The sequence below is a fragment of the Dysidea avara genome, chromosome 5 (genome assembly GCF_963678975.1).
Source record: "Dysidea avara chromosome 5, odDysAvar1.4, whole genome shotgun sequence".
Classification (NCBI taxonomy): Eukaryota; Metazoa; Porifera; class Demospongiae; order Dictyoceratida; family Dysideidae; genus Dysidea; species Dysidea avara.
In genome coordinates, this window is record NC_089276.1 from 11,232,921 (window position 1) to 11,259,750 (window position 26,830).

At 38.9% G+C, this 26,830-nt stretch overlaps 2 protein-coding genes across 2 annotated transcripts; one reads left to right on the forward strand and one right to left on the reverse strand.

Annotated features, from left to right (window-relative positions):
- Positions 1-3,338: 3,338 nt before the first annotated feature.
- LOC136256975 (collagen alpha-1(III) chain-like) lies at positions 3,339-5,598 on the forward strand. The gene is made up of 5 exons (XM_066050063.1): positions 3,339-3,468; positions 3,525-3,608; positions 3,679-4,233; positions 4,291-4,335; positions 4,394-5,598. Exons 1-5 carry the CDS (start codon positions 3,409-3,411, stop codon positions 5,498-5,500), a joined length of 1,851 nt encoding a protein of 616 aa, XP_065906135.1. The 5' UTR covers positions 3,339-3,408; the 3' UTR covers positions 5,501-5,598.
- Positions 5,599-7,753: 2,155 nt separating this feature from the next.
- LOC136254996 (collagen alpha-1(III) chain-like) lies at positions 7,754-26,771 on the reverse strand. Its single transcript, XM_066047716.1, has 23 exons — positions 26,626-26,771; positions 26,492-26,566; positions 25,894-26,421; positions 25,800-25,844; positions 24,640-25,741; positions 24,139-24,173; positions 17,601-17,723; positions 17,461-17,544; positions 16,848-17,381; positions 16,746-16,790; positions 15,589-16,687; positions 10,382-10,479; positions 10,251-10,334; positions 9,968-10,159; positions 9,858-9,911; positions 9,763-9,798; positions 9,625-9,678; positions 9,523-9,573; positions 9,405-9,449; positions 9,321-9,342; positions 9,178-9,260; positions 9,081-9,125; positions 7,754-8,990 (listed from the first exon to the last, which is right to left on the reverse strand). Exons 1-23 carry the CDS (start codon positions 26,683-26,685, stop codon positions 7,848-7,850), a joined length of 5,637 nt encoding a protein of 1,878 aa, XP_065903788.1. The 5' UTR covers positions 26,686-26,771; the 3' UTR covers positions 7,754-7,847.
- Between the last annotated feature and the right edge of the window lie 59 nt (positions 26,772-26,830).

Below are 26,830 nucleotides of genomic sequence, written 5' to 3' on the forward strand. Positions count from 1 at the left end.
AGAGCAAGGTGGTATGTAGACTCTAAGTGAAGACTGCGTCACTTTCCCATTATACATGGGAGCTTCTCCATATCAAGGTTACGTCAGGATTACTAATAGTCTCTTATATAGAAATCCTTATAGCTTCAAAGTTGGACATCCCCAGGTATTTGACTTCCAAGCCTCAGTTGATAACTAAATGTACATCTCAGTTGTCCTATTACACACATCTTACTGAAATCAAACAATAACCATCATTAGACAGTGGTAAACAAGAAAAACCACAGTCACCTTGTGACAAAACAGATGCATGGTATGATTTTTTGGGCGAATTACTCTTTTGTCCCTCATAACCTAGTGGGCCTTGGTAGCTACTGACAAGAACCATTACTAGGCTGTTTCAAACTGTTCTGCTTGTGCTCAAATATTATATCTATATAACAACCTGTCATTATTATGCATGTCAATATGAAGTCTGAGGTTTATTTTCTGTGGTATCTGAGTGCCACACACTAGTGGAAGTAATGAAGAGACAATTTATGTATTTTGGTGTAAGTATAGAACAGCTTTGTTTAGTGCACAGGGGAAACTTGAAAAGCACTTGAATGTTCCCAGACATTTGTTTTATATAAACTAAACTATGTACATTTTCAGTTGATATAAAATTATGAACAGTATCAGGTAAAATTTGTAACCACTGACAACTTATGCTCAATTTTGCCAATCTATCACTGCAAAATATCGACTATAAACACTGTGTTTTGCTTGTACAATATTTTATCGCTATATCGTGCATTGCATACTAGACATGGATTACCGTATATAGCACATAATTATACACACAGTACTATCTGTTGCTCTAGGTAAGGCAAAACCATAGCAAATGTTCAGTTGTCAGCGATATGCTGAATCAGGTCTATAGTTTTAAATTAATACCTACCATACAATTGTGTCCTCGTGTGGCTGGTCACTTGCAGTAGCTTTGGGGATAGTCAGTTTCTTTCATTATTTAATTTCCTTGCTATCCCACTATGGACTTTGCTTCATGTATATGTCATTTGTTGCATTTGTGTAGTTTTAAGCATAATTCATTTGAGCATTATGAAGATGACAAGACATATCCTACCACCAACAGTAGCAAATGTAAATATAATTTCCTTTGTTTTAAATAAATTTTTTAATTAGCATTTAATAGTCTACTGATAATGACCTTAACCATTGTCCATTATTAACTAGCTTTCCCTTTTGTGCATTCTTATGGGTTTTGTTAACCCAGCCTTGTGATGTCATGTGGTGTACATGTGTTAAAAAGTAGCAGTGATCTCTACAGTGTTTGGGTTAGTCACCTACAAATATTTAATATATCTATACATGTGGGCTTTGGGTGGAACAGGTTGAAAACTGTGATGGACAATGCATAAACGTTTTAGACATTTGTTTGTGTAAACATAATATATACCATTACATTTTGTGCAGTGGTAGTTAAGCAGGTGTAAATACTTGCTATGGTAGCTACCAGGAACTGAAGTTGTATACACTACCTGTTGTTTGATGGGTTATATAACAGCTGGATTCAGGGGCTAAAAGGGGCCAAAAGGCTGTACTGGTAAGTGACTTTTGGCTAACTGTAAATTGTTATGAGGCTAGTTGTAAAACTCAGCAAGGTGAACCACAGAACAGTTAAGTATGTGTAATCTTTTTTACTGGGATATTATTGAAATACCTCAAGGTCTATCTAAAAAAAGCTACTTTTCTCCACCATAAAACATTGCTTACAATCCAATCTTATGACATTATAGCTAGTTAATTTTTATTTTTTATTACAGTCCACTTAAAAATTTTAAATACACAGATTATTCAGCTTTCAAAACATATAGCAACATAGCACTTTTTTTTCATTTGTCTCCTTAGGTTCGTAAAATTACTTCGAGACCTCAACTAATTTTCCCAAATTGCTTCAGATTGCTGTATCTTGTCACAGTTAATTTTAAAAATGGAGTATGCATACCCCCAGTCCCAGCTAGTTGGTGAGAATTCCCTTCACCCTTCTGTTCTACTGGCACTTTGCTACACAAACCCACTCTTCATTTTAATTGTTTGTACAATCATGACAATGTAGAATATAGCTATATATATATAACATACATACTTCAAACATAAATTCATACTTTCAATTTTAATAATTACAGTGTATATTCTGTGAGTGCTTTCCCACATATATGTGTCAAATACCCCCTGGTTTCAGGTTTGGTTAGTTATAAAAGATTACGTAGTTTTTTAGCCACTGACTGGATGTAAAGTTTTATTAGTGATCTCACCCCAAGCCTTAGCTGTGTTGTGGTGTTTATAATCAAGAAGTCATGTTGTTATACTGCAAACATTTTTTTTTCATTTTGATGAATTGGTTTCTATTCCTGCAAGGGAACACCTTCATTGTTCACTAAAATATGTACTGCATTCCCCACATTGTGGCTTTTGCAATGATCTTGTTGAAAACAGTAATCTAATGATTACTTGCTGTTGATATGGTTGAGCCAAGCCTTGTTTTGCTAATGTCTTCTGTTACAGTCATTTGTCATCTCTGTCTTAGTATGGTACAAATGGGACAATTCACACTCCTGGTGTGTAAATCATTAGCACATTGTCACATCAAAGCGATAATAGTAACAACACTATACATGTACTGTAGCTAGTGATATAAAACAGACACTTGCATATATTCTTCTTGTCAAATGTATGTAGCTCATGGCGTCTTTTGCCTTTTCATTTATTGTTAGTTGTTATATATGTTCTATGCATTCCATACCTGTGATATCTTTCATTGAATAGTCCCAAATTTAATTGCACCAGAATATCAATGCATAGCTACTTATAATCCTAAAGTCTAGCACATACTGTAATACAGTACTGATTTATATTGCCTATATATTGTTAATGGTTCTACTACCAGAAAACCAATACGTATGTCCAGAATGTTCACTGGCCAGCAGAAACTGTCTGTTATGTCTTCTCCACTTATAGTTTTTCAGACTTGAAATCGGTATACTCCAGCATTGTGTTTGATAAGAAAACTGCCTCCTTCTGTAATTTTTGCTGCACTGTGGTCTTCTGGCTTGATGCAATGAAACAATATAAACCTGTAGAATTGTTTTGCAACATATTGTTGAAGTAGTTTGTAGTTGGGAAATTGACAAAACCGTTTCTGTTTTTTCCTACTATGCTGAAAAAAGACAAGCCACAAAGTTGCATTATCACTTCTAGGATAGGTACAATATTTTAGGGTGCCATCCTGTTAACATGTATGGTCTAGCTTACACAAGTGTTAATTGATAATGAAATTGCAAACTCTGGTTGGTATAAAATGAGGTAGTCCTGGGACAAGGAGCATAACTCAGCTAGTTCTGGAAGATATTACAAGGTTGCAGCAAGATGAAAGCAGCTTTGGTTTTACTGCTGGTTGGCACTGCTATCCTCTTTGTAGAAGCTACTGTGAGTTATCTGATAGTGAAGAACTTTACATGGAATTAAACTGTTTCTCCTTGCAGAGTTATGAATACTACCGTCCACCATCCTGTGGTCGATGTAACCTCAGAGACTTTAAAGGAAAGCAAGGACCTCCTGGCCCAAAGGTATGGAAAATCTTGTAGACTAAAGTATCTTATAGCTTCCAAGGATATAGTTTACTAAAAGTGTATGTAGGGACCTCCTGGCCCTGATGGCCCCAAAGGACCCTCTGGAGCTCCAGGAGATAAAGGAGAACCTGGTGATGATGGAGAACCTGGTGAACCTGGTGAACCAGGAGAGACAGGACCTAGGGGAGCCCCTGGAAGATGCTTGAACAAGATAGTACCTGGTCGACCAGGAATGAAGGGAAACAAAGGAGAGCCCGGTGAACCAGGAGAGTCTGGTGAAGATGGAGCCCCTGGACCACAAGGACCAAAGGGAAAATGTTGCCGATATGCACGACCTGGAAGCAAAGGAGAACCCGGTGAGCCAGGAGAACCAGGCGAACCTGGAGAACCTGGCGAACCAGGAGAGCCTGGTGATAAGGGACAAAAGGGAAAGACAATTGGACTAGAAAAGCTTGAGGATAAGATTGGTAATGGCATCAGGTTTCTTCGTGAGAAGTTACAAGACTGCTGCGACAAAAACCAGGGGAAAACCTACTATGCTGGTGATGATGATGATGAAGATGATGATGACAAGCGTAAAAGATCAACAGATTACTATAGTTCTTGCCCACCATATGGGAAGGTTAGTGTAGTAATATATTGGCAATGCTGATTTTACACTTTTTCTGGTGCCATATAGTATGTGAAAGGACCACGTGGTGACCCCGGCCCCAAAGGACCACCAGTAAGTTATAATAATACATCTAATAATGCCCTATACTCATCTGTGATGAACTTTACAGGGAGACAAGGGTGAACCCGGCCCAGATGGTAAAGATGGAGCTCCTGGAGCCCCTGGAAAGCCTGGAAATGATGGAGCTCCTGGAAACCCTGGAGACAAAGGAGAAACTGGTGACAAGGGCCGTGATGCTACTGCAAGAGATTGTGCTCCATGTCCACCATCTGGTGCTCCTAAGGGATTCCAAGGCCGTCCTGGTGTTCCAGGAAACTCAGGCCGACCAGGAAGGCCCGGTCCCCAAGGACGACCTGGTGAAGCTGGTAAATGCATCCCTGGAGATCGTGGAGAGCCAGGTGAACCTGGTGAATCAGGTGAACCTGGACAAGATGGCGAACCTGGTGAACCAGGCCAACCCGGCAGACCTGGAGATGATGTTGGTATCCGAAGAGCTCAACGTGCTAGTATTATTTTCCAATTAATTGGAAAAGCAAAGGCTTTGCTTGCCAAGTGCTGCTATGGAGCTTACTACAAGCGTGACACTGAGGAAACAGCTGCAGTAGAAGTTTCAGACAGGGAGGCCAGGCAATCAGGCTACAAATGTGTATACTATGCCCAGTATGCTGATGGAAAATACTGCAGACAGTACTACAGGTACTGTCCATTCATTAAGGGACCAACTGGTCCACCAGGACCTAAGGGACCTCGGGGACCAGCTGGAAATCCAGGAGCAGCCGGTGAACCAGGAGAGTCAGGTGTACCAGGTGAAGATGGAGAACCTGGTGAGCCAGGAGAACCAGGTGAACCTGGTGAGCAAGGACCAAGAGGAAACAACTTCATCCAGAAGTGTTCAGGCAATGGACCACGAGGAGAGAAGGGTGACCAAGGAGACCAAGGTGAACCTGGTGAACCAGGAGCACCAGGACCCAAAGGACCTAAAGGAGAACCATGTGCAGACCTCAAGGGAGCTCCAGGAAGACAAGGAAGACCAGGTGCACCTGGAGAAGATGGAGATGATGGTGAACCAGGAGAACCAGGAGCCAAGGGACCAAAGGGTGACAAGGGAGAGGGAGATATTTCTAAGGATGACTTTGAGCAATACAAGAACATCCTGAAGGAAATCATTAATCGTATTCTCTCAAAGAAATGCTGCAGAAGACCTAATTACTACTAGATTATTGACCCAGATGGAACTATCCATGTATGATATTCTTATTTTTATTATTGTATGTATTTAACATTGATTTATATTCATAAATACTTTAAATTTCACTTATTCCACATTTTAGTACCTTGGGGTTTACCCAAATCCTGAATGGTTGTTCCTTTATGCCAGTGAATGGCAATGTGATGTTAATAATCAATATGACATCCACTAGACTTAAGAATGTATTTTCCCAAAACACTTGCTATCTACAGTACAGCTGACCAAATATTCAGGAAACCATACAGACTGGGAATCAAAATTCTTTGCAATTCAACTGCTCCTTATAAACATCACCACTTCATGATCATTAACTTCTTGCTCTAGTGATATTTCACTTCTGAGTTGATAATGAATTTGGATTTCGAGTTCACCGGAGTGTTTAAAAGGTTGGAAGGTACCAAGGTAGAACAGGTTGTTAGGTGAATGAGCCAATCACCACCATGTACGTCAATCTTGATTGTCAGTGAAATTCAAATTGAAGCAGTCGTATGATAACACTATTTAACCATGTAAGCTGGTTAGCATTTTATACTGTTCTCTAGATGTGCCCTAACAATTGGCAAACCCCTCATTTGGCATACCATGATTCATACATTTCTTATACTACAGTATCCACGGAGCATGGTGACCTACTCTCTGTATTTTGCATGGGTCAGCGCATTGAGAGCTGTCACCAGCTGAAATTCTGAATGAGTAGCATGGATTGGATGTTTGTGAATCGATGATGAATCAATTAAGGTATATGTGTGTACACTGGATTGTTTGCAAATCTGCTAAAATTTTGTTTCAAACTTCAAAAACATTTCCCTGGAAAATTTAAGTTATGTATATTTTATTTCTATGGGTAAGACCTTTGATGAACTTTTAACAGGAGCACTTTGAAACCTGTGTATTTTTGATCTGCTCCTGATACTACTTTCAGATTCATATGGTTTTTATACAATATACATGCGTACACACACATATTACATACATGTGACCAGATTTGCAAATAGGGGGTCTTCACACACACATCCTATTTATCAATTTTGACGATTCATAACTTTAGATTGGAAAAAGCTATTGACTCGAAATTTGGTCAGTAGTGAGTACCAACATTTAGCTTAATGGATGGAGAATATTTCAAGTTTATAAAATTATGCTACTTGAATATTAATTATGATCTACCGAGTTCATATAATTGGAAAATCCCTTTTCAAAAATCCAGCCGGTCACATATGCTGAGCATATATAGCTAGTGAGAATATCTATATTATTGTAATTTTCCTCATTTATTTCATTCACACTTCATTTTTCTTGTACCGGTATATTTTGTGACTATGCATGTTGTAACCTTTGTATATTCCCCATTATGCCAGTATTCAAAGTCTAATAATATTAATCAGTCCCGAATAGTAAAGTAAGGAGCAATTAGCTATGTGCAATTGTACCAGTCTGTCTGTGCCGAATTGCTTTTCTGGGAGGGAGAATACTTAAAGGAAAAAAGCAGTCAGTGCTACCTACAACTGTACATAATTAACAACAAGCTTATTTGTCATAAAAGTATATGCATCTATACGTTTTTATTTATTTTTTATTAAGGCTTTACAGCGCAAGTACTGAAGGTCTGTAGGACACTTGGTCCTACAGCCTGTTTACAGTAAATTAAAATAATATAACTATAGGCTTCAGCCAATTATGCTTTAAAATGATCATATAAATTCACTACAGTTTTAAATTACCTGCATAATGAACTCAACCTTTCGCTTGTTGTGCTGGAATTACTTTACCACTGTAAGTCTTTTGCATAGTAGGACAAGATGTGGTGGAGTGGATATATACTGGTATTTCAATTATATCTAGGCTTAATAATTATGCTAGCATTATGGCTATAATTATGTATACCAGAATGAAATGGGATGTGTAACAGACCACTTTTCCCAAAGTAATTCTACCAATCACCCAAAATTCAATTTACTAAGCTTTAAACATCACTACCAAGCTTTGTCAAATTTATACTTATAGTTTTAAACACCTTCTGTACTTTAACACACCACACAACTGGAATGATGTCTTGCCATGTACGTAATGCAAGTATGATGAATACTTCAACACTGTGATTGACCTAAGTTTAATTGGAAGGTTTATACTAGCAGCAAATAATGATAAAGCAAAGTCACTGTTGAAGCAGTACAGCTAGCGAATTGAAAAGTACTTGACCCAGCTGCAGTTTATGTATGATTTATTTCTGAGTAAATGTTTAATGTAAATCAGATAAATATAATAAACAAATATATACAATTTATAGTGTTCAATCCTCGGTCAGAATTACAACTCAGTAAGCCTTGCGGCAACATTTTCTGGACTGCAGAACTTCCTCGATTCTTCTTAGTAGAGCATATTGTTGATTGAAGAAATTCTTGGAGACATCACCTTCACCTGGGGCACCTTTATCACCCGGTCTACCTGGCACTCCTGGTCGTCCATCTTTACCATCTTCTCCAGGCACACCAGGTTTTCCTGGCTCACCAGCACGACCATAAGAAGGTAAGCAAGCATCTCCCTTAGGTCCAGGAGCTCCAGGACGTCCTGGTCGTCCTGGAATACCAGATTTTCCTGGTACTCCTTTATCTCCCTTGCTTCCTGATGAAGGACAATAAGAGTAGACATTGTCTCCTGGGGATCCTGGTTTTCCTTTTGGTCCAGGAGATCCTCGACTTCCTTTCTGTCCTGGTGGTCCTTTAGGCCCAGGCCTACCAGGTGGTCCATATACGCCAGGGGGACCAGGATCACCATCAGGTCCCTTGGGTCCAGGGGGTCCACTACGACCTTTCTTGAATGGACAAACTCCATAATAATAGTCACAGGAGCTTCCTCCAGGATAGTTGACATAGTACTTGCATGGTTTGTAGTAGGATGCAGTTCTGGTGTCCCTCGTCTCTCCTGTGATATCGCTGCCATCATCCAACTCAAGATCTTCCTCAGAGTTCTCCTCCATCTCTTCACTATCTCTCTTGTGGTAGCCACTGCAACACGAAGACAAGCTGTTCTTGAGTCTGTATATGTAAGATTGGAGCTGTTTTAGACGGACAGCATTCTTCAAGCTAACATCTTGACCAGGACTACCATCATAGCCAGGCTTTCCAGGTGCACCATCTTTTCCAGGTTGTCCACCTCTTCCTGGTTTTCCAGGTTGTCCATGTTTTCCTGGGTAACACTTGGCATCATCTCCAGGTGGTCCATTTGGTCCTCTAGGTCCAGGGGCTCCTCGTTCTCCAGGCTTTCCCGGATAACCAGCATCTCCTTTTTGTGAATAGTATGGACGACACTTGGGGCAATCATCCTTGCTTCCATCAGCACCATCTTTTCCTGGTGGTCCTTGTGGGCCAGGATATCCTGGTTTTCCAGGATATCCAGGACGTCCCTGTTCTCCTTGTTCACCCGGATAGCCAGGTACTCCAGGTTCACCATCTTTTCCCTTGAAAAAATATTATAGTTATTTTTACTGTTTGTTTAAGCACCAACTAACGGCAATGAGTATTAATTTTTCACATCACATTTATCTTACCTTGTCACCACGGTATCCAGGGTGACCTGTACTTCCATATGTGTACTACAAAGAATATTAGATTCAAACTTGATTAATATTTTAGAGTACAAGGTACCTTCCCATGTGGTGGGCACTGGCTGTTGTAACCACCTGTGGTACGCTTGTGTTTGCTATCATAGTTATATCCATAGTATCCAGCTGTGTGTTTTTAAGGTCGTCACTTTTTAAAGCTTATACAGTACATTCTATTTGTCTAACCTCCTCTGCAGCATGTGCTCAACTACACATAATAAACAGGAGCAAGTGATTATTGTAAACTTATTGTTTTATGCATGTTATTACCTTAGATCTTAGACTCCTAACAGCTTCTACAATCTTCTTTTCAGCCTAACAGATGCATGTGGTGTTAGTCATGTACATATTTATTATTGTACGACATCTTTGTTTTAGTGAATCTTACCTCTTCAAGTCCCCAGGTTTTTCCCTGTCTTCCAGGACTTCCCGGGTATCCCTACAAGAGTTAATTGTGTGTCACTAGTTATATGGTTTTGAGTTATCTTACTGGACGGCCTGGTTTTCCATCTCTTCCTGGGTAACCTGGTTTGCCTGGTTGTCCCTAAAATTAGAATATAATTTATGGTGAGCACAACATGGACACCAGTGTGTATGTAGATTACTAGTTCATATAAGGTGAACATACCTTATCACCATATGGTATATATTTGCAGCATTTTCCCTATATAAATTAATAGTACACACATACATGTGAGAGCCTCTTATTGTATTGTAACTAACTTTCTCTCCCTTGTATCCAGGTGGGCCTGGGTATCCAGGAGCACCATAGTATCCCTGTAGGAAAATAATAATTGAGTATGTTTTGATAATTGGTTTTGTGAATTAGTTACATTTTTCCCAGGGTCTCCATCTTCACCAGGTGCACCTGGCTTGCCTGGTCTATTGAAACATCTTCCTGGTCTTCCTGGTGGACCATATGGTCCAGGGTAGCCATCGTCTCCAGGTTCACCATTAGGACCTGGGTAGCCTTTCTGACCAGGAGCACCAGGGGCTCCATTTTTTCCCGGTGGACCAGGACGACCCTACACACAAACCACACAGGCATGGATTATGATATTCATTCAGTTGACTATAATGGTTAGCTAACAAGTATAGGCATGCAGAATTTCATACCGTTGGGCCTTTGGGTCCATTTGGTCCTTTGTAATCATTATAGTCACATTTCCCACAGATCTGATAATCATCATTATAGGGATCCTGAAATAGTCACATCATCTACTATCCATCAACTTCATTAAACTCACCGTAGCTTCTGCCAAGAGGAGAGCAGAAGATAGTACTCCTATAATAACAAAAATTGTCTTCATTTTACAAACTAATGATGTTTGCTGAGCTGAGCTGTCTTTAAATAGTTAACAACTGTGTGCACGGATTTCCTTTTTGGTGTTGTTGATTTTGCAATCAGGTGGTATTTATACTTACTTATTTAATTTTCTATATATGCAGTGTTTGTTCCTTATCATGTTATAGCCTTCCTGATCATTACAATGTGTTACAATGTGTATACACAAATACTTAATTCAATGTTTGCATTTATAGCTCCAACACAAGCATGCAGGTGCAGAATTATAATACACATGAGACCAGATTTATGAAACAGTGCACAACCATTTTAGCATCTCATTATTTACAATTAATTTGGTACTGAAATTTGATTTGAAGTATTTAAATTTGCAGGATAGTCCTTTATTTTTGCGAAGAGAAGTAATTTATAATATGCACATAGGGCAGGTACCAACACTAGTAAAAAAGGAGACAAAGTTGTACTTCTTCTATCATGGGCTTTTTCAACATAAGTCATGTGATGATAGTAATGCTAAACAAACACGCACACACCCAACACACTGTTTATTTATTACTATAATTTACAGGTAAATTATAAGGCTGTCCAGCCTATTGCACTTGATCAACAGGTTAAAAAGATACAACAAGATATACCAATTACATATGTACTATGTATATAAATAGTGTTAGGTGAATAATAATAAACCAATTTGATAACATCATGATCATCCATTAATGTCAGATATTAGCCTGACCAAACTGTCAGATTTGTATGCAAGGAAGAAAGCCATGAATGACGTAATAGTTTTCTCTAATTCATCATACTATACACGTAGGTAACCAACAAATGTAGTACATTATTCAATCAATTTATAGATACAGTATGGTGATAAATTTGAAATAGACAACAGTATATTCAACCATGCAGTCCTATGTGTTACACAAATGCTATTGAGAAGTTCTTGTTTTACACATACAGCATGCAGTGCAAGAAGAACACTGAGATCTGAGTTATTTTAATGGTATCTGCTTGCCACACAATAGCGGTAATATTAAATAAGTAATTTGGCTTGGCAAAACAGAAATAAACTTTACTGGGGAACATTTGAATATTCCCAGACATTTGTTTTATATAAACTAAACTTTGTACATTTTCAGTTGATATAAATATGTATAGTGCTTTATAATCAAAGTTTGTTTACGTTACTACTGGCAACTTATGCTCCATTGCCTACAGTACATATCTATAGCTATTGAGTGATGCAACATACTAGCAACTTGTTCAAATTACTGTCCATGTATGCATGAAATTGTAGATGTTAAAATTTTGCAAACAAAGGCAACTGTTTTCGCTGTGGAGTGCTAGTAGAGTCATTGAACAGTTTGGTGATTTTTCTATGTACAGCGGAGGAAATTCAAGCACGAGGATAATCGGGACATAAAATTTAAGCAGCAAAAACTGACCTGAAAAGTTAAGACACTTTGTACATACAAGATGCCAAGGTGTCCATGTAATGTTAATATAACTATATACAGGTTTCTCTGTATACCAACCTCTATCAAAGTTCATGCAATATTAACGTGTGAAGCTTAAGAGGTGAACCACTTACTCATTTTTATACATGAGTGTACCATATGTGTACTTTAGGGTATATAAGGCCATGAGAATTTTTATTGCCTGGAGAATGAATTGCAAAATCACTCTACAACAATAGTCAGTATAGCTCATATTTGCAACCAGATTTGCCTTTTTCACACACAAAATTTGACCCCTATTTTGAACTTTGAAAGTTCTTAACTTTTATCACTGCATATAACCATCTGAAATTTTCCATGAGTGAATCTGCAGTATCTGGCAAGTTTGATACAAAAAGCAGCTTAACCAGTGAAGGGATAAACTGTTATGACAATTTGTTTGCTTACATGTAAAACATGTTGAAAAGTACTTTACGCAAACCTGGTCACATTTATTTATGCTGTTGAAACATTTATTGGTTTTGCAAACATATTTTTGTTTATGTTAACACTATACAAAATTAATGTTATAGAGATCACTAAAAACATTTCAGCATGTTAAATCGTACAGTGAAGCACGTCAAACCCTACTGAAACCTAGCACTTGAAAATGTCACACACAGATTTCTATTCAAGTCACACTCCATAATAATGGTGATATGAAATAGCTTGTTACATACTTGTAATAACACTAAATAGCTGCCCAATAAGAAAGAGACGTCAGTGGAGACACTTGATGAGTGTTCAGAGATTATACAGTTATATACACTATCCCATAGTTTTTGGGTTATAGTAGCTATCTTATTTAGTACAAACAAACATTTGTGGGTGACTTTCAAGGATTAACTAGAAACATAGAACAATAATATTATGTTAATAATAACACAAGATGCTGCAACCATGTGCACAAATAGGAGCTTTGATCAGTGAGTAACTACAATAAGAAAAGCAGGTAGTGCATGATAGGAAAAATTTGACAGTGTTTTGTTGTAAATAATAAAACTCTAAAAAGCAGACTTATTTCAGGAACTATGCATCACTACCAACACAAATAATGTCTATGTAAGTACTACTAATGTTCAACTTTGTTCCAGGAGAGTATAGCTTCCCTTTCCTCAAGAGTTCTTCAAAAACAGGTTTCGATTGTGGGTTGCATCTCCAGTTACAAAAGTTTTAATTGTGGGTTTGTTTATTCAGTTGATTAGTAGTTGTTTCCATTATGGCTATATGATTGGTATGGATTTTTATATTTTAAAATTGTTAGTTGGTTTATTTGGTTAGAGTTATCAGCTTCAGTATAATCGATGATAATATTACGTAGCTGCCAACTCAGTCATTTAGCAAACTGGTAATTTACAGTTTCATAATGCAGCTATAGCATATTCACCCACTTTTGTCTATGAATGTAAAATTTGTATCAGCTACCTTCTGATTTGACCCCATACATGCTGTGGGTTATGGTGCTGGCATTTGTAGCTAGCTATAGTACGTTCACGTTGAGCTGAACCCTCAAAAACATTTAATAACTCATGGATGCAATTACACACGATCTTGAAATTTGGCTCATTTGTAGTACTGCTTGACCCGCTAAAAATATTTCAAAATCTTTTTGTTCAGATGTTAGACATAATATTTATGGCCAATCAAAGTTTTCACAATACATTTCCTATGGGGAAGCCATATAAGTACAGTGTCCATTACAGCCCTTTCCTGAACTTGTAATGGAGCCAAACCGTATGTGTCTGTTGTTGACACCTTTGCTGTTACCAATAATCATCTGGTTGGCTGAAATGTTAACTCTGTTGAGAAAAAATCCACTTTTAATTTTTATCTGTTTTTCAGGGTTCAGCTCAACGTGAACATACTATATATAGATCAGTCTTCATAACCCCGAGCGGCAGATCTAGAAATAAGTCGACTATCACAGATAGCCCATAAATGCAAATATATATAATTTTATAGTTGCACTTGCTAAGGATTGTCAGTGGACTAGCTAATAGCCACTAGTACCCTCCATTGCATTCTGCTTTTCTAGCTGGCCAAAATACTAAACTGAAATCTGTGAATTGTAACTGCAACTCCCATGCAGTGAAATGCATGCAATACATATTTCATGTCTCCAGCATTGGTAACAAAATATTAATATAGGCTAAGGAGCATGCATACTATGCTAATAAATGCTTGGTAGCTACTAATGAAAAGATTATCATGCATGCATGATAGCTACTCAATACATATTGCAATCAGTCTTGATTTAATGGAAAAGTAAAATTTAATGATATAAACTGAAATTCCACTAAAACACTCAGATTCACCTTTATAGGGCCTAATTTTCAAAAGTTTCCTGGGGGGGGGGGGGGCATACCCCCAGACCCCCTAGATTCGCATGGTAGCACACTAATGTAGTCATTATTCCAAATAGCTAATTTGACCATGGATACTACATAAATCTTACCACTAAGGCCTTGTGAGAAGGCTTGTTATCTTCTAATTTCTGGCTCAGTAGTTACCTATGTCTCTGTCCAGCTTAGCCTCCCATTTCAAAAATTCTAGATCCGCCCCTGATACAGTATTATTAATCCACGAAAAGAGCAGATTGCTTTGTATATAGATCAGTGGAAAGTTGATGCACTTCTTCTAAACACCAAGTATGTACGCATATACCAGTAACTTGCTGTAAACATTGAACAAAGTTATCACCTTGAACTGTGTATAAAACAACCCAACAATCTACATCTGTAAGACCAGCTGCAAGGCATGCACCTAGTTAGAAATACATTATTTAATATATTATAATAAAGTGTATAATTATTGACATTTTTGACTGCTCACTATAGTGGACCTACAATTCTTAGAGAATGTTTTCTAAGATGAGTGCTTTATTAGGATTTTGACAAAAAGCATTAGGTCATCTTTACCCGCTACTGTGTCACTGCATGTGGTTCGCAGTTAACATTCAAGTACCAAGATATTGATCAATTGCAATATCTAGATGCATAGCAGATGGTAGCTTCACAGAATCTTTGTTTAATTTATGCACACCAGCAAGTGAGAACTTTGAAGATAAACCTATCTCATCTGGTATTAAGAAACATAAAATAATTTTTATTGTGAATTCATAAAAAATCTGCATGGGGGTCGCATTAAAAAACATTCCATCTATGCCTTCTTATTGAATTGAGTAAGTATAGCAATGGCTGCTCTATATATTGCAAAATAATTGATGTTGCTGCAAGCCAAAACTGGACCAGCTGACTACTTGCTATGGCTCCAGTATTTAATGCATCTATAAATTACAGTAGGAAAATGCCAACAAAATATTTCGTCTTAGGCAGTATATTGATGAAAAACAGAATCAAGGAATAAATTTTAAAATAATTCACTAACAATTATTGCTGGCAACCACAAGTGAGGGAATAATAACAACTCTATTCTTGATTATTACAGGAGCCCTAGTATATTATGTATTTGTACCATAAATAACTTTTGGTCACTGTAACTTTATCATGCATCAAAAGATTGTGGAGGAAACATATCATGGGCAGCCATGAACACGAGTAGAAGTATCAAGTTAAAAGTATTAATGAAAATCAGTACATATAAAATCAAAACAAGAATCATAAGTGTAGATCTTGTTAGTTCATTTAGTAGTAATATGGGTTTCTGCAGCATTTCTTTGAGAGAATACGATCAATGATTTCCTTTAAGATACTTCTGTATCGCTCAAAGTCATCCTTAGAAATATCTCCCTCTCCCTTATCACCCTTTGGTCCCTTGGCTCCTGGTTCTCCTGGTTCACCATCATCTCCATCTTCTCCAGGTGCACCTGGTCTTCCTGGTCTGCCTGGAGCTCCCTTGAGGTCTGCACATGGTTCTCCTTTAGGTCCTTTGGGTCCTGGTGCTCCTGGTTCACCAGGTTCACCCTGGTCTCCTTGGTCACCCTTCTCTCCTCGTGGTCCATTGCCTGGACACTTCTGGATGAAGTTGTCTCCTTTTGGTCCTTGCTCACCAGGTTCTCCCGGTTCTCCTGGCTCACCAGGTTCTCCATCTTCACCTGGTACACCTGGCTCTCCTGGTTTACCAGGTGCTCCTTGATCTCCGGCTGGTCCCTGAGGTCCTTTAGGTCCTGGTGGACCAGTTGGTCCCTTAATGAATGGGCAGTACCTGTAGTACTGTCTGCAGTATTTTCCATCAGCATACTGGGCATAGTATACACATTTGTAGCCTGATTGCCTGGCCTCCCTGTCTGAAACTTCTACTGCAGCTGTTTCCTCAGTGTCACGCTTGTAGTAAGCTCCATAGCAACACTTGGCAAGCAAAGCCCTGGCCCTGGAAATCAACTGGAAAATAATGCCAGCACGTTGAGCTTTTCGGATGCCAACATCATCTCCAGGTCTGCCGGATTGACCTGGTTCACCAGGTTCACCATCTTGTCCAGGTTCACCTGGTTCACCAGGTTCACCTGGCTCTCCACGATCTCCAGGGATACATTTACCAGCTTCACCAGGTGGTCCTTGGGGGCCGGGCCTTCCTGGTCGGCCTGAGTTTCCTGGAACACCAGGACGGCCTTGGAAGCCCTTAGGGGCACTGGATGGTGGACATGGAGCACAATCTCTTGGAGTAGCATCACGACCCTTGTCACCAGTTTCTCCTTTGTCTCCAGGGTTTCCAGGTGCTCCATCATTTCCAGGTTTTCCAGGGGCTCCAGGAGCTCCATCTTTACCATCTGGGCCGGGTTCCCCCTTGTCTCCCTGTAAAGTTCATCACAGATGAGCATAGGGTATTATTAGATGTATTATAATAACTTACTGGTGGTCCTTTGGGGCCAGGGTCACCACGTGGTCCTTTCACATACTAAATTAATGGTAACAGAAGATCCTATTTCATCATTGTCAACATCAGTAGACTTACCTTTCCATATCGTGGGCAAAAGCTGGAGTAATCTGCTGTTCTCTTATGTTTTCCACTATCACTACCATAGGATTTGCCGTCATTTTTGTCACAGCAGTCTTGTAACTTCTCACGAAGGAACCTGATGCTATTACCGATCCTATTCTCAAGCTTTTCCAGTCCAATAGTCTTTCCCTTTTGTCCCTTATCACCAGGCTCTCCTGGTTCGCCAGGTTCTCCAGATTCGCCTGGTTCTCCTGGCTCACCAGGTTCTCCTTTGCTTCCAGGTCGTGCATATCGGCAACATTTTCCCTTTGGTCCTTGTGATCCAGGGGCTCCATCTTCACCAGGTTCTCCTGGTTCACCGGACTCTCCTTTGTTTCCCTTCATTCCTGGTCGACCAGGTATTATCCTGTTGAAGCATCTTCCAGGGGGTCCCTTAGGTCCTTTCTCTCCTGGTTCACCAGGTTCACCAGGTTCTCCATCATCACCAGGCTCTCCTTTATCTCCTCTATCTCCAGGGGGCCCTTTGGGGCCATCAGGGCCAGGAGGTCCCTACATGCATAATACTTTTAATAAAACTATATCCCTGAAGCTAATAAGATACTTTATTGGTCTATAAGGCTTTCCATACCTTTGGGCCAGGAGGTCCTTGCTTTCCTTTAAAGTCTCTGAGGTTACATCGGCCACAGGATGGTGGACGATAGTATTCATAACTCTGCAAGGAGAAACAGTTTCATTGCCTGTAAAGTTCTTTGCTACTGGATAACTCACAGTAGCCTCTACAAAGAGGATAGCAGTGCCAACCAGCAGTAGAACCAAAGCTGCTTTCATCTTGCTGCAACCTTGTATTATCTTCCAGAACCAGCTGAGGTATGCTGCTTGTCCCAGAACTACCTCATTTTATACCAACCAAAGTTTGGTGGTTTAATCATCAATTAACATTTGTGTAATCTAGACCATGCATACTAACAGAATAGCACCCTACAAATTGCACCTATCCTAAGACTACACAAGTGGTAATGTAATTGGATGGCTTGCCTTTGTTCATCATGCTAGGAAAGACAGTGAATTAATTTCCCCACCACAAATCAATTCACTACAGTCAACCATATGGTGCATTAATTTTCAACAGGTTTGTGTCTCTTTGTGTCAGCCCAGCATGATAGATTTAACACATTTCAACTAAGAATGAAATTTCATTAATTGATTACTCAGACAGGAGGCAACTTTCTTACTGTACACAATGGAACGCACTAATTATATAATATTGGGTGGAACATGGTCTGCGATGTCTATGGTCTATATAAATTTAACATATTGTGATTAACGACAAGCGTAAATTTGAAAGCACTTGTATGCACATATAGCATTGTACAGTAAACTTGCAACTGAATGCTCACAAGAAAATGAGCTGCATAAATATAAATCATATACAGTACTGGTATTATACAGATTAACATTAAAATAATCAAATCAATGCTTCAGAGCTGGCAGCTAGCCTCCACCTATACATACGTAAAGTAGAGTAATACTACTGTATGTTCAGGTATGTGTTACTGCAGCAAACAGTAAACAGTTTCTGTGTAAATAGAGTATAATTTATACTAGACACCTTTTAACTTGCAAACTCTAGTAGATCCTAAAGATAGATAAAATGTATTGATGGCATTATTAATAAGGACACCTAGGGGGTATTATTTGATCAAAGAGGTGGCTCTAGCAAAGAGGTTTCAGTGCAGAGCTCAATGAAGCAGAAGATGTGATAAAACCTGGCATGGATATCAGTTATGAAAGACTTACTATTAATGCTTTGAATTTACACTTGGAGGATTTAGTATAATACGATTACTGGTTTTTATAGCCTTTCCAAATGCATGTATTTAACAATCCATAACTTGTGAATGAAGAAATCTGGTTACCTTGTAGCCATCACATACCACTATTGCCTGATGTAGTCTGTGCTATCTACCTCAATGACAGAGGGAGAATGAGAATTATATATATGACAATCCATAAAAAGTCACAATGATGAAATCACAAATTGCAAAGGATGATGTGTCATCTCCCCGGAAAAGAATTTAAACCTTTCAACTAAAAAAATATGTATATAATATATAGTGACACCAACAGCAGGATTTCTTGAGTAACATAGCATTCAAGTAAGGTTACCAATAAAAATTACCGTAGACATCAAGTTACTATAAATGGTGATATTATATGTATATAGATAAAACAAATGTCTAGGTAGTTCAAGTATTGCCTATCAAACTGCTGTTCTCTACAATAGCTCACATTGATAGATATGTGGGCAACTAACCATAACAATAGCTCAGTAGCATTAACACTGCCACCAGTGATGGAACTTGGTTAACAAAACCCATAAAAATGCATGACAATTAGATTCAGTTGAGAGCCAGTAATGTACAATGGTTAACAGCAGACAGTTAATTTATTGAAAGATTTAATAAAGAACAAAGGAAATAAAGTACCATTACATTTGCAGTCAGTTCTTGTGGCTGTGCTGCTGTTGTTGGTGTAAAGAGTGTCATCTACATTGTACTCTAATGGATCATAAAGTACAGTAAAACTCATACATTACATTCTGAATATAAAACCCTGCTTGAAAATATGGCCAAGCACTCTTTTTGATCTTGTAATATTTCGCCCAGAATTCTTAGTTTAAGATACAATAAACTCTGGGGGGTTTCTTTGTTTCTTAGTTCAAGCCACCTGCAATTAGGTCTAAATTTTTATTGTTAATGAGCTCTCAACTTTTCTGTGCAGGACTGTGTCAGCAACGACAGTTGAATGACAGACAAATTATTATAGTACTGGTATGTTCATGTTTCATGTATTTTTTTTTCTGTGGTGAATACTTTGATGGCCTGTAAACAAAATGTTGAACATTTGAATGAAGACTTTTAATGGGTCAAGTAGCACTACAAATAAGCCATTAGTAATTCCATTTGCAAGTTATTTAATGTTTTTGAGAAATAAGTTCAACGTGAACTTACTATATAATAGTCCATTACATTAAACATTATTATTGGACACACTATGAAATATATACATGCATGTATGCAGGGAGGTAACTTTTATTGTGTCTGAAATTGGCACATCCTATAGGAGAGGCTTATAACAGTAAAATACCAGTAATCAGATTGTTTATCAATACTACATGACTCAGCAGAGTTTTGACTTAACTAGTGAATTATTAGCAGTAACAGGATGGGTGGGTGAGTAGTAATTGGTTGCACACCCACCTCTTCTCTTTGAAATATTATTTGATAAGAGTTAAGGAGAGATGTTTATGCAGTATATGCTAATTCATTTGTCAGTTACTGCCATGTTTATTAGATAATATGGTTGTCACGGTTGACATCATGTGCGGGTCTTGCTACAAACTATAGTCAAGACTAAATGTACTGTAAAATAATGGCCATGAAACTATTAGCAACAATTCACCTGTTTACTAGGAGCCTTACTGAAACATATGTAAAATTGTATAACAACTTTGAGGTCACTGTTATATGTAAACATTACATTGAACACATCAATGGAATAACACATCAATGGAATAACAATTACTTTGTGCAAGTAAGCCAGTTTGCTCCTTACTTCACCATCAATACTAAAAAATTTAATGAAGTTGCATTTATTTGGAGCAATCATGTTGTACAACAGGCTGTTGGTACCATGCACTCAATAGTGAAGCTGTGAACTTTGTCACTAGCAAAAATTTTACCCCTTGAAAATAATTCACTATTAAATACCTTCACGGCGCCTTGGCAGTATTGGTGAGGTATTACCAAGCCCAAAAGTGCCTTCAGTATGATCAAAAATGTTTCCAATAGGTTGGTACGAAATTTTAGTAACTTTTAATTCAGTGGAATTTTCTACTGATTGACTGACTGACTGACTAACTCATGTTGCAGTACGTACAATGCACACATCAAGGACATACCTTTGTCCTCCTTTGTGTCACATTTCTCTTTGCTAACAGCCTTAAGGTGTCAAGCAAATGATGGCTTCCCTACCATTGAAACTGAGTTGTAGTAATAGGATTGATGCATTAGTTACTAACACAAGTATGAGGCAAGCCAAGGACATATGCCAATGAATAATGTATTAACACCTGCCTTTGAGCACATATCGACACCTAACTGTACTGTACATTGTGTCCTTAACTACTATGCAGTTCCATGAACTCTGTACTGTATGACTTTACTGCTCAAGACCAGTAAGACATGCACACATCATAAATGTTTTCCAGTGTGTCAACACTGTAATGCTGTCTGCCATTGCATAGTAGTATCCTTGTAATGCTTACATACTATAAGACTTTCCACTTATTTACAAACACTCTATCCACAGATAGCTAACAGGCCAAAGGCATAATTGTGTTCGTGACTTGTACTAAGACAACAATATTGGTGCTAGATAAAGTCTTAAATTTCCTAGTTACATTGAACATACCTGCAAGCACATGCGTACATAAGCAATATGGTAAACAATGCAGATAAACTTGCAACTGAATTCCTGCAAGAAAATAAGCTGCATAAATATAAATCATATACAGTACTGGTATTGTACAGATAAACATTAAAAGTCGAATCAAAATTTGAATTGCTTCAGAGCTGGCAGCTACTATACATACAGTAGAGTTAATACTACTGTATGTTCAGGTATATATTACTGCAGCAAACAATAAACAATTTCTGTGTAAATAGAGTACAATTTATACTAGACACTTACAAACGCTAGTAGGTCCTAAAGATAGGTAAGATGTACTTGATGACATTATTATAATGTCACCTAGTTAATTGGGGGGTATTATTTGGTCCAAGAGGTGGCTCTAGCAGTGAGGTGGGGGTATTATTCGGTTCAAGAGGTGGCTCTAGCCAATACGAGCTCTGAAAGAAATCGTAATATTGGTAGCATTTGAGTCTGACAGCCATACTGAGTACATAACGAACACGCCTCATCATACACCACATTTTCAACTGACTTCAAGCCTCTTTACTTTCTGAGGAGGTAATCAACATCACTTCAGGGATGGAGTCCTTTTTTGGACTGACAACACAATTTCAAATCATTCACATTCCACGTAATAATGCCATAGATAATAAAGTAAGCATTGACAGCTTCTTCCCACTATACCGTGATCTCAAATAAACTGAAACATGTCTGATCCATTATCAGTTTTGGTGTGACATACCTCATGGAGGTATATGCTGACCAGCTGTAATGTACTCATAAATTATTCATTTGTAGAAATGATTCAATCACTCCTTAACTCTGCAACATAAACTCATCAAGATACTGTTATATTTTTGCCTGTAAATGTGCATAACTTGGATTAAAGGAAGGGAAGCAGAAAAAATTACTGTGCAGTGAGTTGATTAGGTTCCTTGATATAGGGAGTGGTCATAAGTATACTGGCATGTTAAAATGCTGTAATAAAAGATCACAATGGTGAAAAATTCTCGTTCTAGGCATTCAAGGTTCCCAATAGGAATTCTCAAGCGCTAAGGATGAATTATCAAACACACATGTTTGTCTAGACTCATGAGAAAGATATTCTCTGATGTTGATAGGCATCCTTTGATGTGCTGATGTACTCCATAGCAGCTTTTATGAGGTTTCAGCTAGCAATGGTACACTTGTGTTACTTCCTTGGGTGGCTTGTATCCTAGCAACTAAGTGGCCATTATTATTGGTAGAATAAACAGCAGACAACCACATTGGTCATGGATTAGTCAAACAATGTCTGGTCAGATGTCCAAGAGCACATATGGGCATTGTTCAGAAATGACCACATTCCCATCACCATACATATGTAAGCATAAGCTTTTATATAGCTACAACCATCGGCAACACCAAAATTGTACTCTTGGTATCATGATAATTGAAATACCACAATATATTGCAAATACTGATAGTGTTTGCAGCATCAACATTTGAGCCGTTCTAAAGATTCTGTGGTCTTTCAGTGAAATATACTCTTTATATACCTCTTTTAAAAAAAAATCCATAATCTCAAACTTCGTAATACTGTTCATCACTACTGTAGAATTCAGAGTTGCTTGTCACAGCCTGCCAAGCGGGTAACATTTTTCTATAGATCCTGTAATGCCTTTGTGAAACTACACACACTAACACGGCTCTGTATAAATGCTTTTAATTAACTCTTTAAGCTCTTTCAGGAAAATTATAGATCAACATGTTTGTTTTTTTCTTCCACATACTGCAACTAGACTCAACCACGGCACTTTTGGGAATTATTGAAAAGGTTTCAAATCTTTTTGCAAAGGCCTGGAATGGTAAGATTCAACTGTGAAATGATGTTGTGGGGTGATTTTACCCATTTCTAGCCAGCTGGGCCATGGGTACAAAGCAGCTCCTCGGCTTCTACTTTAGTGTTGGAAACCAGTAGCTGTAAGTACATACTACATCTCAGAGTGGAATCTTTGTTTAGTTTGGATATGCATAGTCTGAGTTACAGGAATTTGACCTATGAACATTGGAAGCTTCAAGTATTAGATTAGAAACAAGACAATTGAATACTCATGGAAGCCCTGACTTACACTGCATTGCATCAGAAGCACATTGAATCCTATGGACAACATGGAATCCTTGTCTAGAGGATTTGATAAGCTCCTGATTGTATTACAATAAAGCACTGATAATGTTCTGAGGGTATTTAGCCCACAATTCTAAAACTATGATCGATCACTAGATATAGTATAAAACAAACAGGGATAGTATATCTTGGGATTTGTTGATATGCAGTACATTGGTGAATAACAAGCTAAATTACATTTGATGAAATAAACTTTGGTGAATCCAAGCTCAGTATTTAGGTTATTCTGAGGCACTATGAGTAATTGGCGGGTTAAATAAACGATGGCGAATTTGTGGCAAATCTCCAAATTCGCTAACCCCTTCTATACGGTATACAGTTCCAGCCATCAGGCTTTGGTCAGCAAATCCCTTGCAGCCGTGGTATACTGGTAACTATTACATATATACAGTATAGAAGAAATATGCAGAAAATGTGATACACACATGAAATTATTGAAGCAAAAAAAATGATTGTGATGTGTTCAAGGATTACAGCAAAATCCAGACAAACCATTAGGTGGTTTAGATGTTTAGACCATGGATTTTGCAGGAGCAAAACTATATACCATGGATGCATGGTAAATGTAGCTACAAAACAGTTATATAGCACAGTGCACTATGCAGTAGATTTATTCGGTGAGCTTTTGTACTTACATAAATGCACAAAAATTCAACACCAACTTACATCTAAATGAGTTTCGATTCTTTTGATCACAGTACCTGTATGAAAGTAGTTAACAATAATTACAGTACATCCCATGCTGAATCACGATATCAACATCAGATATTTATGACTGGCTATCTACATAAAAATAGATGGATGAAAGCAGGTTATTGTATATGTATTAGAGCATACAAACGGTAGACCTGACAAAGGAGAGACCACCAATTCTATATATTATTAGTTTTTTACATTTGGAAGAAAAAAAAATCACATTCTAATAATAACTTGAAGGGGAATTCTTGTTGTATTTGCAAGTTTTATATATTAAATCAAATAATAGCATTGTTTGTGTGTTAAAGGAAAGACCCATTCTCCTCAAATATATGCAACACTGCAATATTCGGGGATATTCTAGAAAGTACGGAGTATTGTGATTAAAGTATTATTAATAAGTCAATAATAGTACATATAAAATCAAATCAGAATTTCATGCATGGATAGTTTCATTTTGATTGATTGTTTAGTAGTAAGATCTACCGCAGCATTTCTTTGAGAGAATACTATCAGTGATTTCCTTCAAGATACTCCTGTACTGCTCAGAGTCTTCCTCAGAAATATCTCCCTCTCCCTTGTCACCCTTTGGTCCCTTAGCTCCTGGTTCTCCTGGTTCACCATCATCTCCATCTTCTCCAGGTGCACCTGGCCTTCCTGGCTTGCCTGGAGCTCCCTTGAGGTCTGCACATGGTTCTCCTTTAGGTCCTTTGGGTCCTGGTGCTCCTGGTTCACCAGGTTCACCCTGGTCTCCTTGGTCACCCTTCTCTCCTCGTGGCCCATTTCCTGGACACTTCTGGATGAAGTTGTCTCCTCTTGGTCCTCGCTCACCGGGTTCACCGGGTTCTCCTGGCTCACCAGGTTCTCCATCTTCACCTGGTACACCTGGTTCTCCTGGTTTACCGGCTGCTCCTGGTTGTCCAGCTGGTCCCCGAGGTCCCTTAGGTCCTGGTGGACCAGTTGGTCCCTTAATGAATGGACAGTACCTGTAGTACTGGTTGCAGTGTTTTCCATCAGCCAATTGGACATAGTATACACATTTGTAGCCTGATTGCCTGACCTCCCTGTCTGAAACTTCTACCGCAGCTGTTTCTTCAGTGTCACGCTTGTAGTAAGCTCCGTAGCAGCACTTGGCAAGCAAAGCCCTGGCTCTGGAAATTAATCGGAAAATAGCACTAGCACGTTTAGGTTTTCGGATGTACACATTATCACCAGAACTCCCGGGTTGACCTGGTTCACCAGGTTCACCATCTTGTCCAGATTCACCTGATTCACCAGGTTCGCCAGGGTCACCAGGTTCTCCAGGAATACATTGGCCAGGTTCGCCGGGTGGGCCTGGGTAACCAGGCCTTCCTGGTTTTCCTGGGTTGCCAGGCATACCTGGACGGCCTTGGTATCCTTTAGGAGATTTAGATGGAGGACATGCAGCACAATCTTTGAGAGTAGCATCATGACCCTTGTCACCAGGTGGTCCTTGGACTCCAGGTTTTCCAGGTGCTCCATCACTTCCAGGCTTTCCGGGGGCCCCGGGAGCGCCATCATCTCCAGTTGGACCAGGTTCACCCTTGTCTCCCTGTAAAGTTCATCACAGATGAGTATAGAGCATTATTAGATTTATTATAATAACTTACTGGTGGTCCTTTGGGGCCAGGGTCACCACGTGGTCCCTTAACATACTACATAGTGGCAGATGTTATCAACATTACTTACACACTGTATGCTAACCTTTCCATATCGTGGGCAAGAACTGCTGTAACCAGTTGATCTTTTGTGCTTACCATCATCATGGACATATCCTTGGTTTTTGTCACAACAGTTTTGCAGCTGCTCACGAAGATAATTGATGCTATTACCAATTCTATCCTCAAGCTTTTCCAGTCCAATTGTCTTCCCCTTTTGTCCCTTGGTACCAGGCTCACCTGGTTCACCTGCCTCTCCAGGGTCGCCAGGTTCTCCTGGTTTACCAGGTTCGCCTGGTTTGCCAGGTGGTGCATATCGGCAACATTTTCCCTTTGGTCCTTGTGGACCAGGGGCTCCATCTTTGCCAGGTGCTCCTGGCCATCCGGGCTCTCCTTTGTTTCCCTTCATTCCTGGTGGACCCCGTACTATCCTGTTCCAGCACTTTCCAGAGTAGCCCTTAGGTCCTTGCTCTCCTGGTTCACCAGGATTTCCAGGTTCCCCATCATCACCAGGTTCTCCTTTATATCCCGGAGCTCCAGTGGGTCCTTTGGGGCCATCAGGGCCAGGGGGTCCCTAAATACATAAACCACTCATAGTAAATTACATGCTAACAGCACTCCTTAGTTTGTAAGTAGTTTTATACCTTTGGGCCAGGAGGTCCTTGCTTTCCTTTAAAATCTTTGAAGTTACATTTGCCACAGGATGGTGGGCGGTAGGCCTGCAAGTATATAAACCAGTTCACCTCCTGTTAAATTCTACTTTAATGAATTAACTCACAACAGCCTCTGTAAAGAGGATCGCAGTGCCAACCACCAGCAGAACCAAAGCTGCCTTCATCTTGTACTCTTCCAGAAATGGCTGAGCTATGCTTCAAGCTCCAGCACTGCCTCATTTTATACCAACCAGAGTTGGCAATTATATCAATTAAAATTTAGACTCATACATTATAATAGTATAGTTCTACACAACATTGCACCTTGCT

What these genes read in the sequence shown, in the direction of transcription:
- LOC136256975 (XM_066050063.1), top strand. Translation starts at nt 3,409, where the DNA reads ATGAAAGCAGCTTTGGTTTTACTGCTGGTTGGCACTGCTATCCTCTTT. An exon ending in TCCTCTTTGTAGAAGCTACT is followed by an intron (nt 3,469 to 3,524) that starts GTGAGTTATCTG and finishes TTCTCCTTGCAG; the next exon opens with AGTTATGAATACTACCGTCC. An exon ending in CTTGCCCACCATATGGGAAG is followed by an intron (nt 4,234 to 4,290) that starts GTTAGTGTAGTA and finishes GGTGCCATATAG; the next exon opens with TATGTGAAAGGACCACGTGG.
- LOC136254996 (XM_066047716.1), bottom strand. Translation starts at nt 26,685, where the DNA reads ATGAAGGCAGCTTTGGTTCTGCTGGTGGTTGGCACTGCGATCCTCTTT. An exon ending in CTGGCCCCAAAGGACCACCA is followed by an intron (nt 16,688 to 16,745) that starts GTAAGTTATTAT and finishes TGAACTTTACAG; the next exon opens with GGAGACAAGGGGGAACCCGG. An exon ending in ATGCTGCAGAAACCCATATT is followed by an intron (nt 10,480 to 15,588) that starts ACTACTAAATGA and finishes AACTATTTAAAG; the next exon opens with ACAGCTCAGCTCAGCAAACA.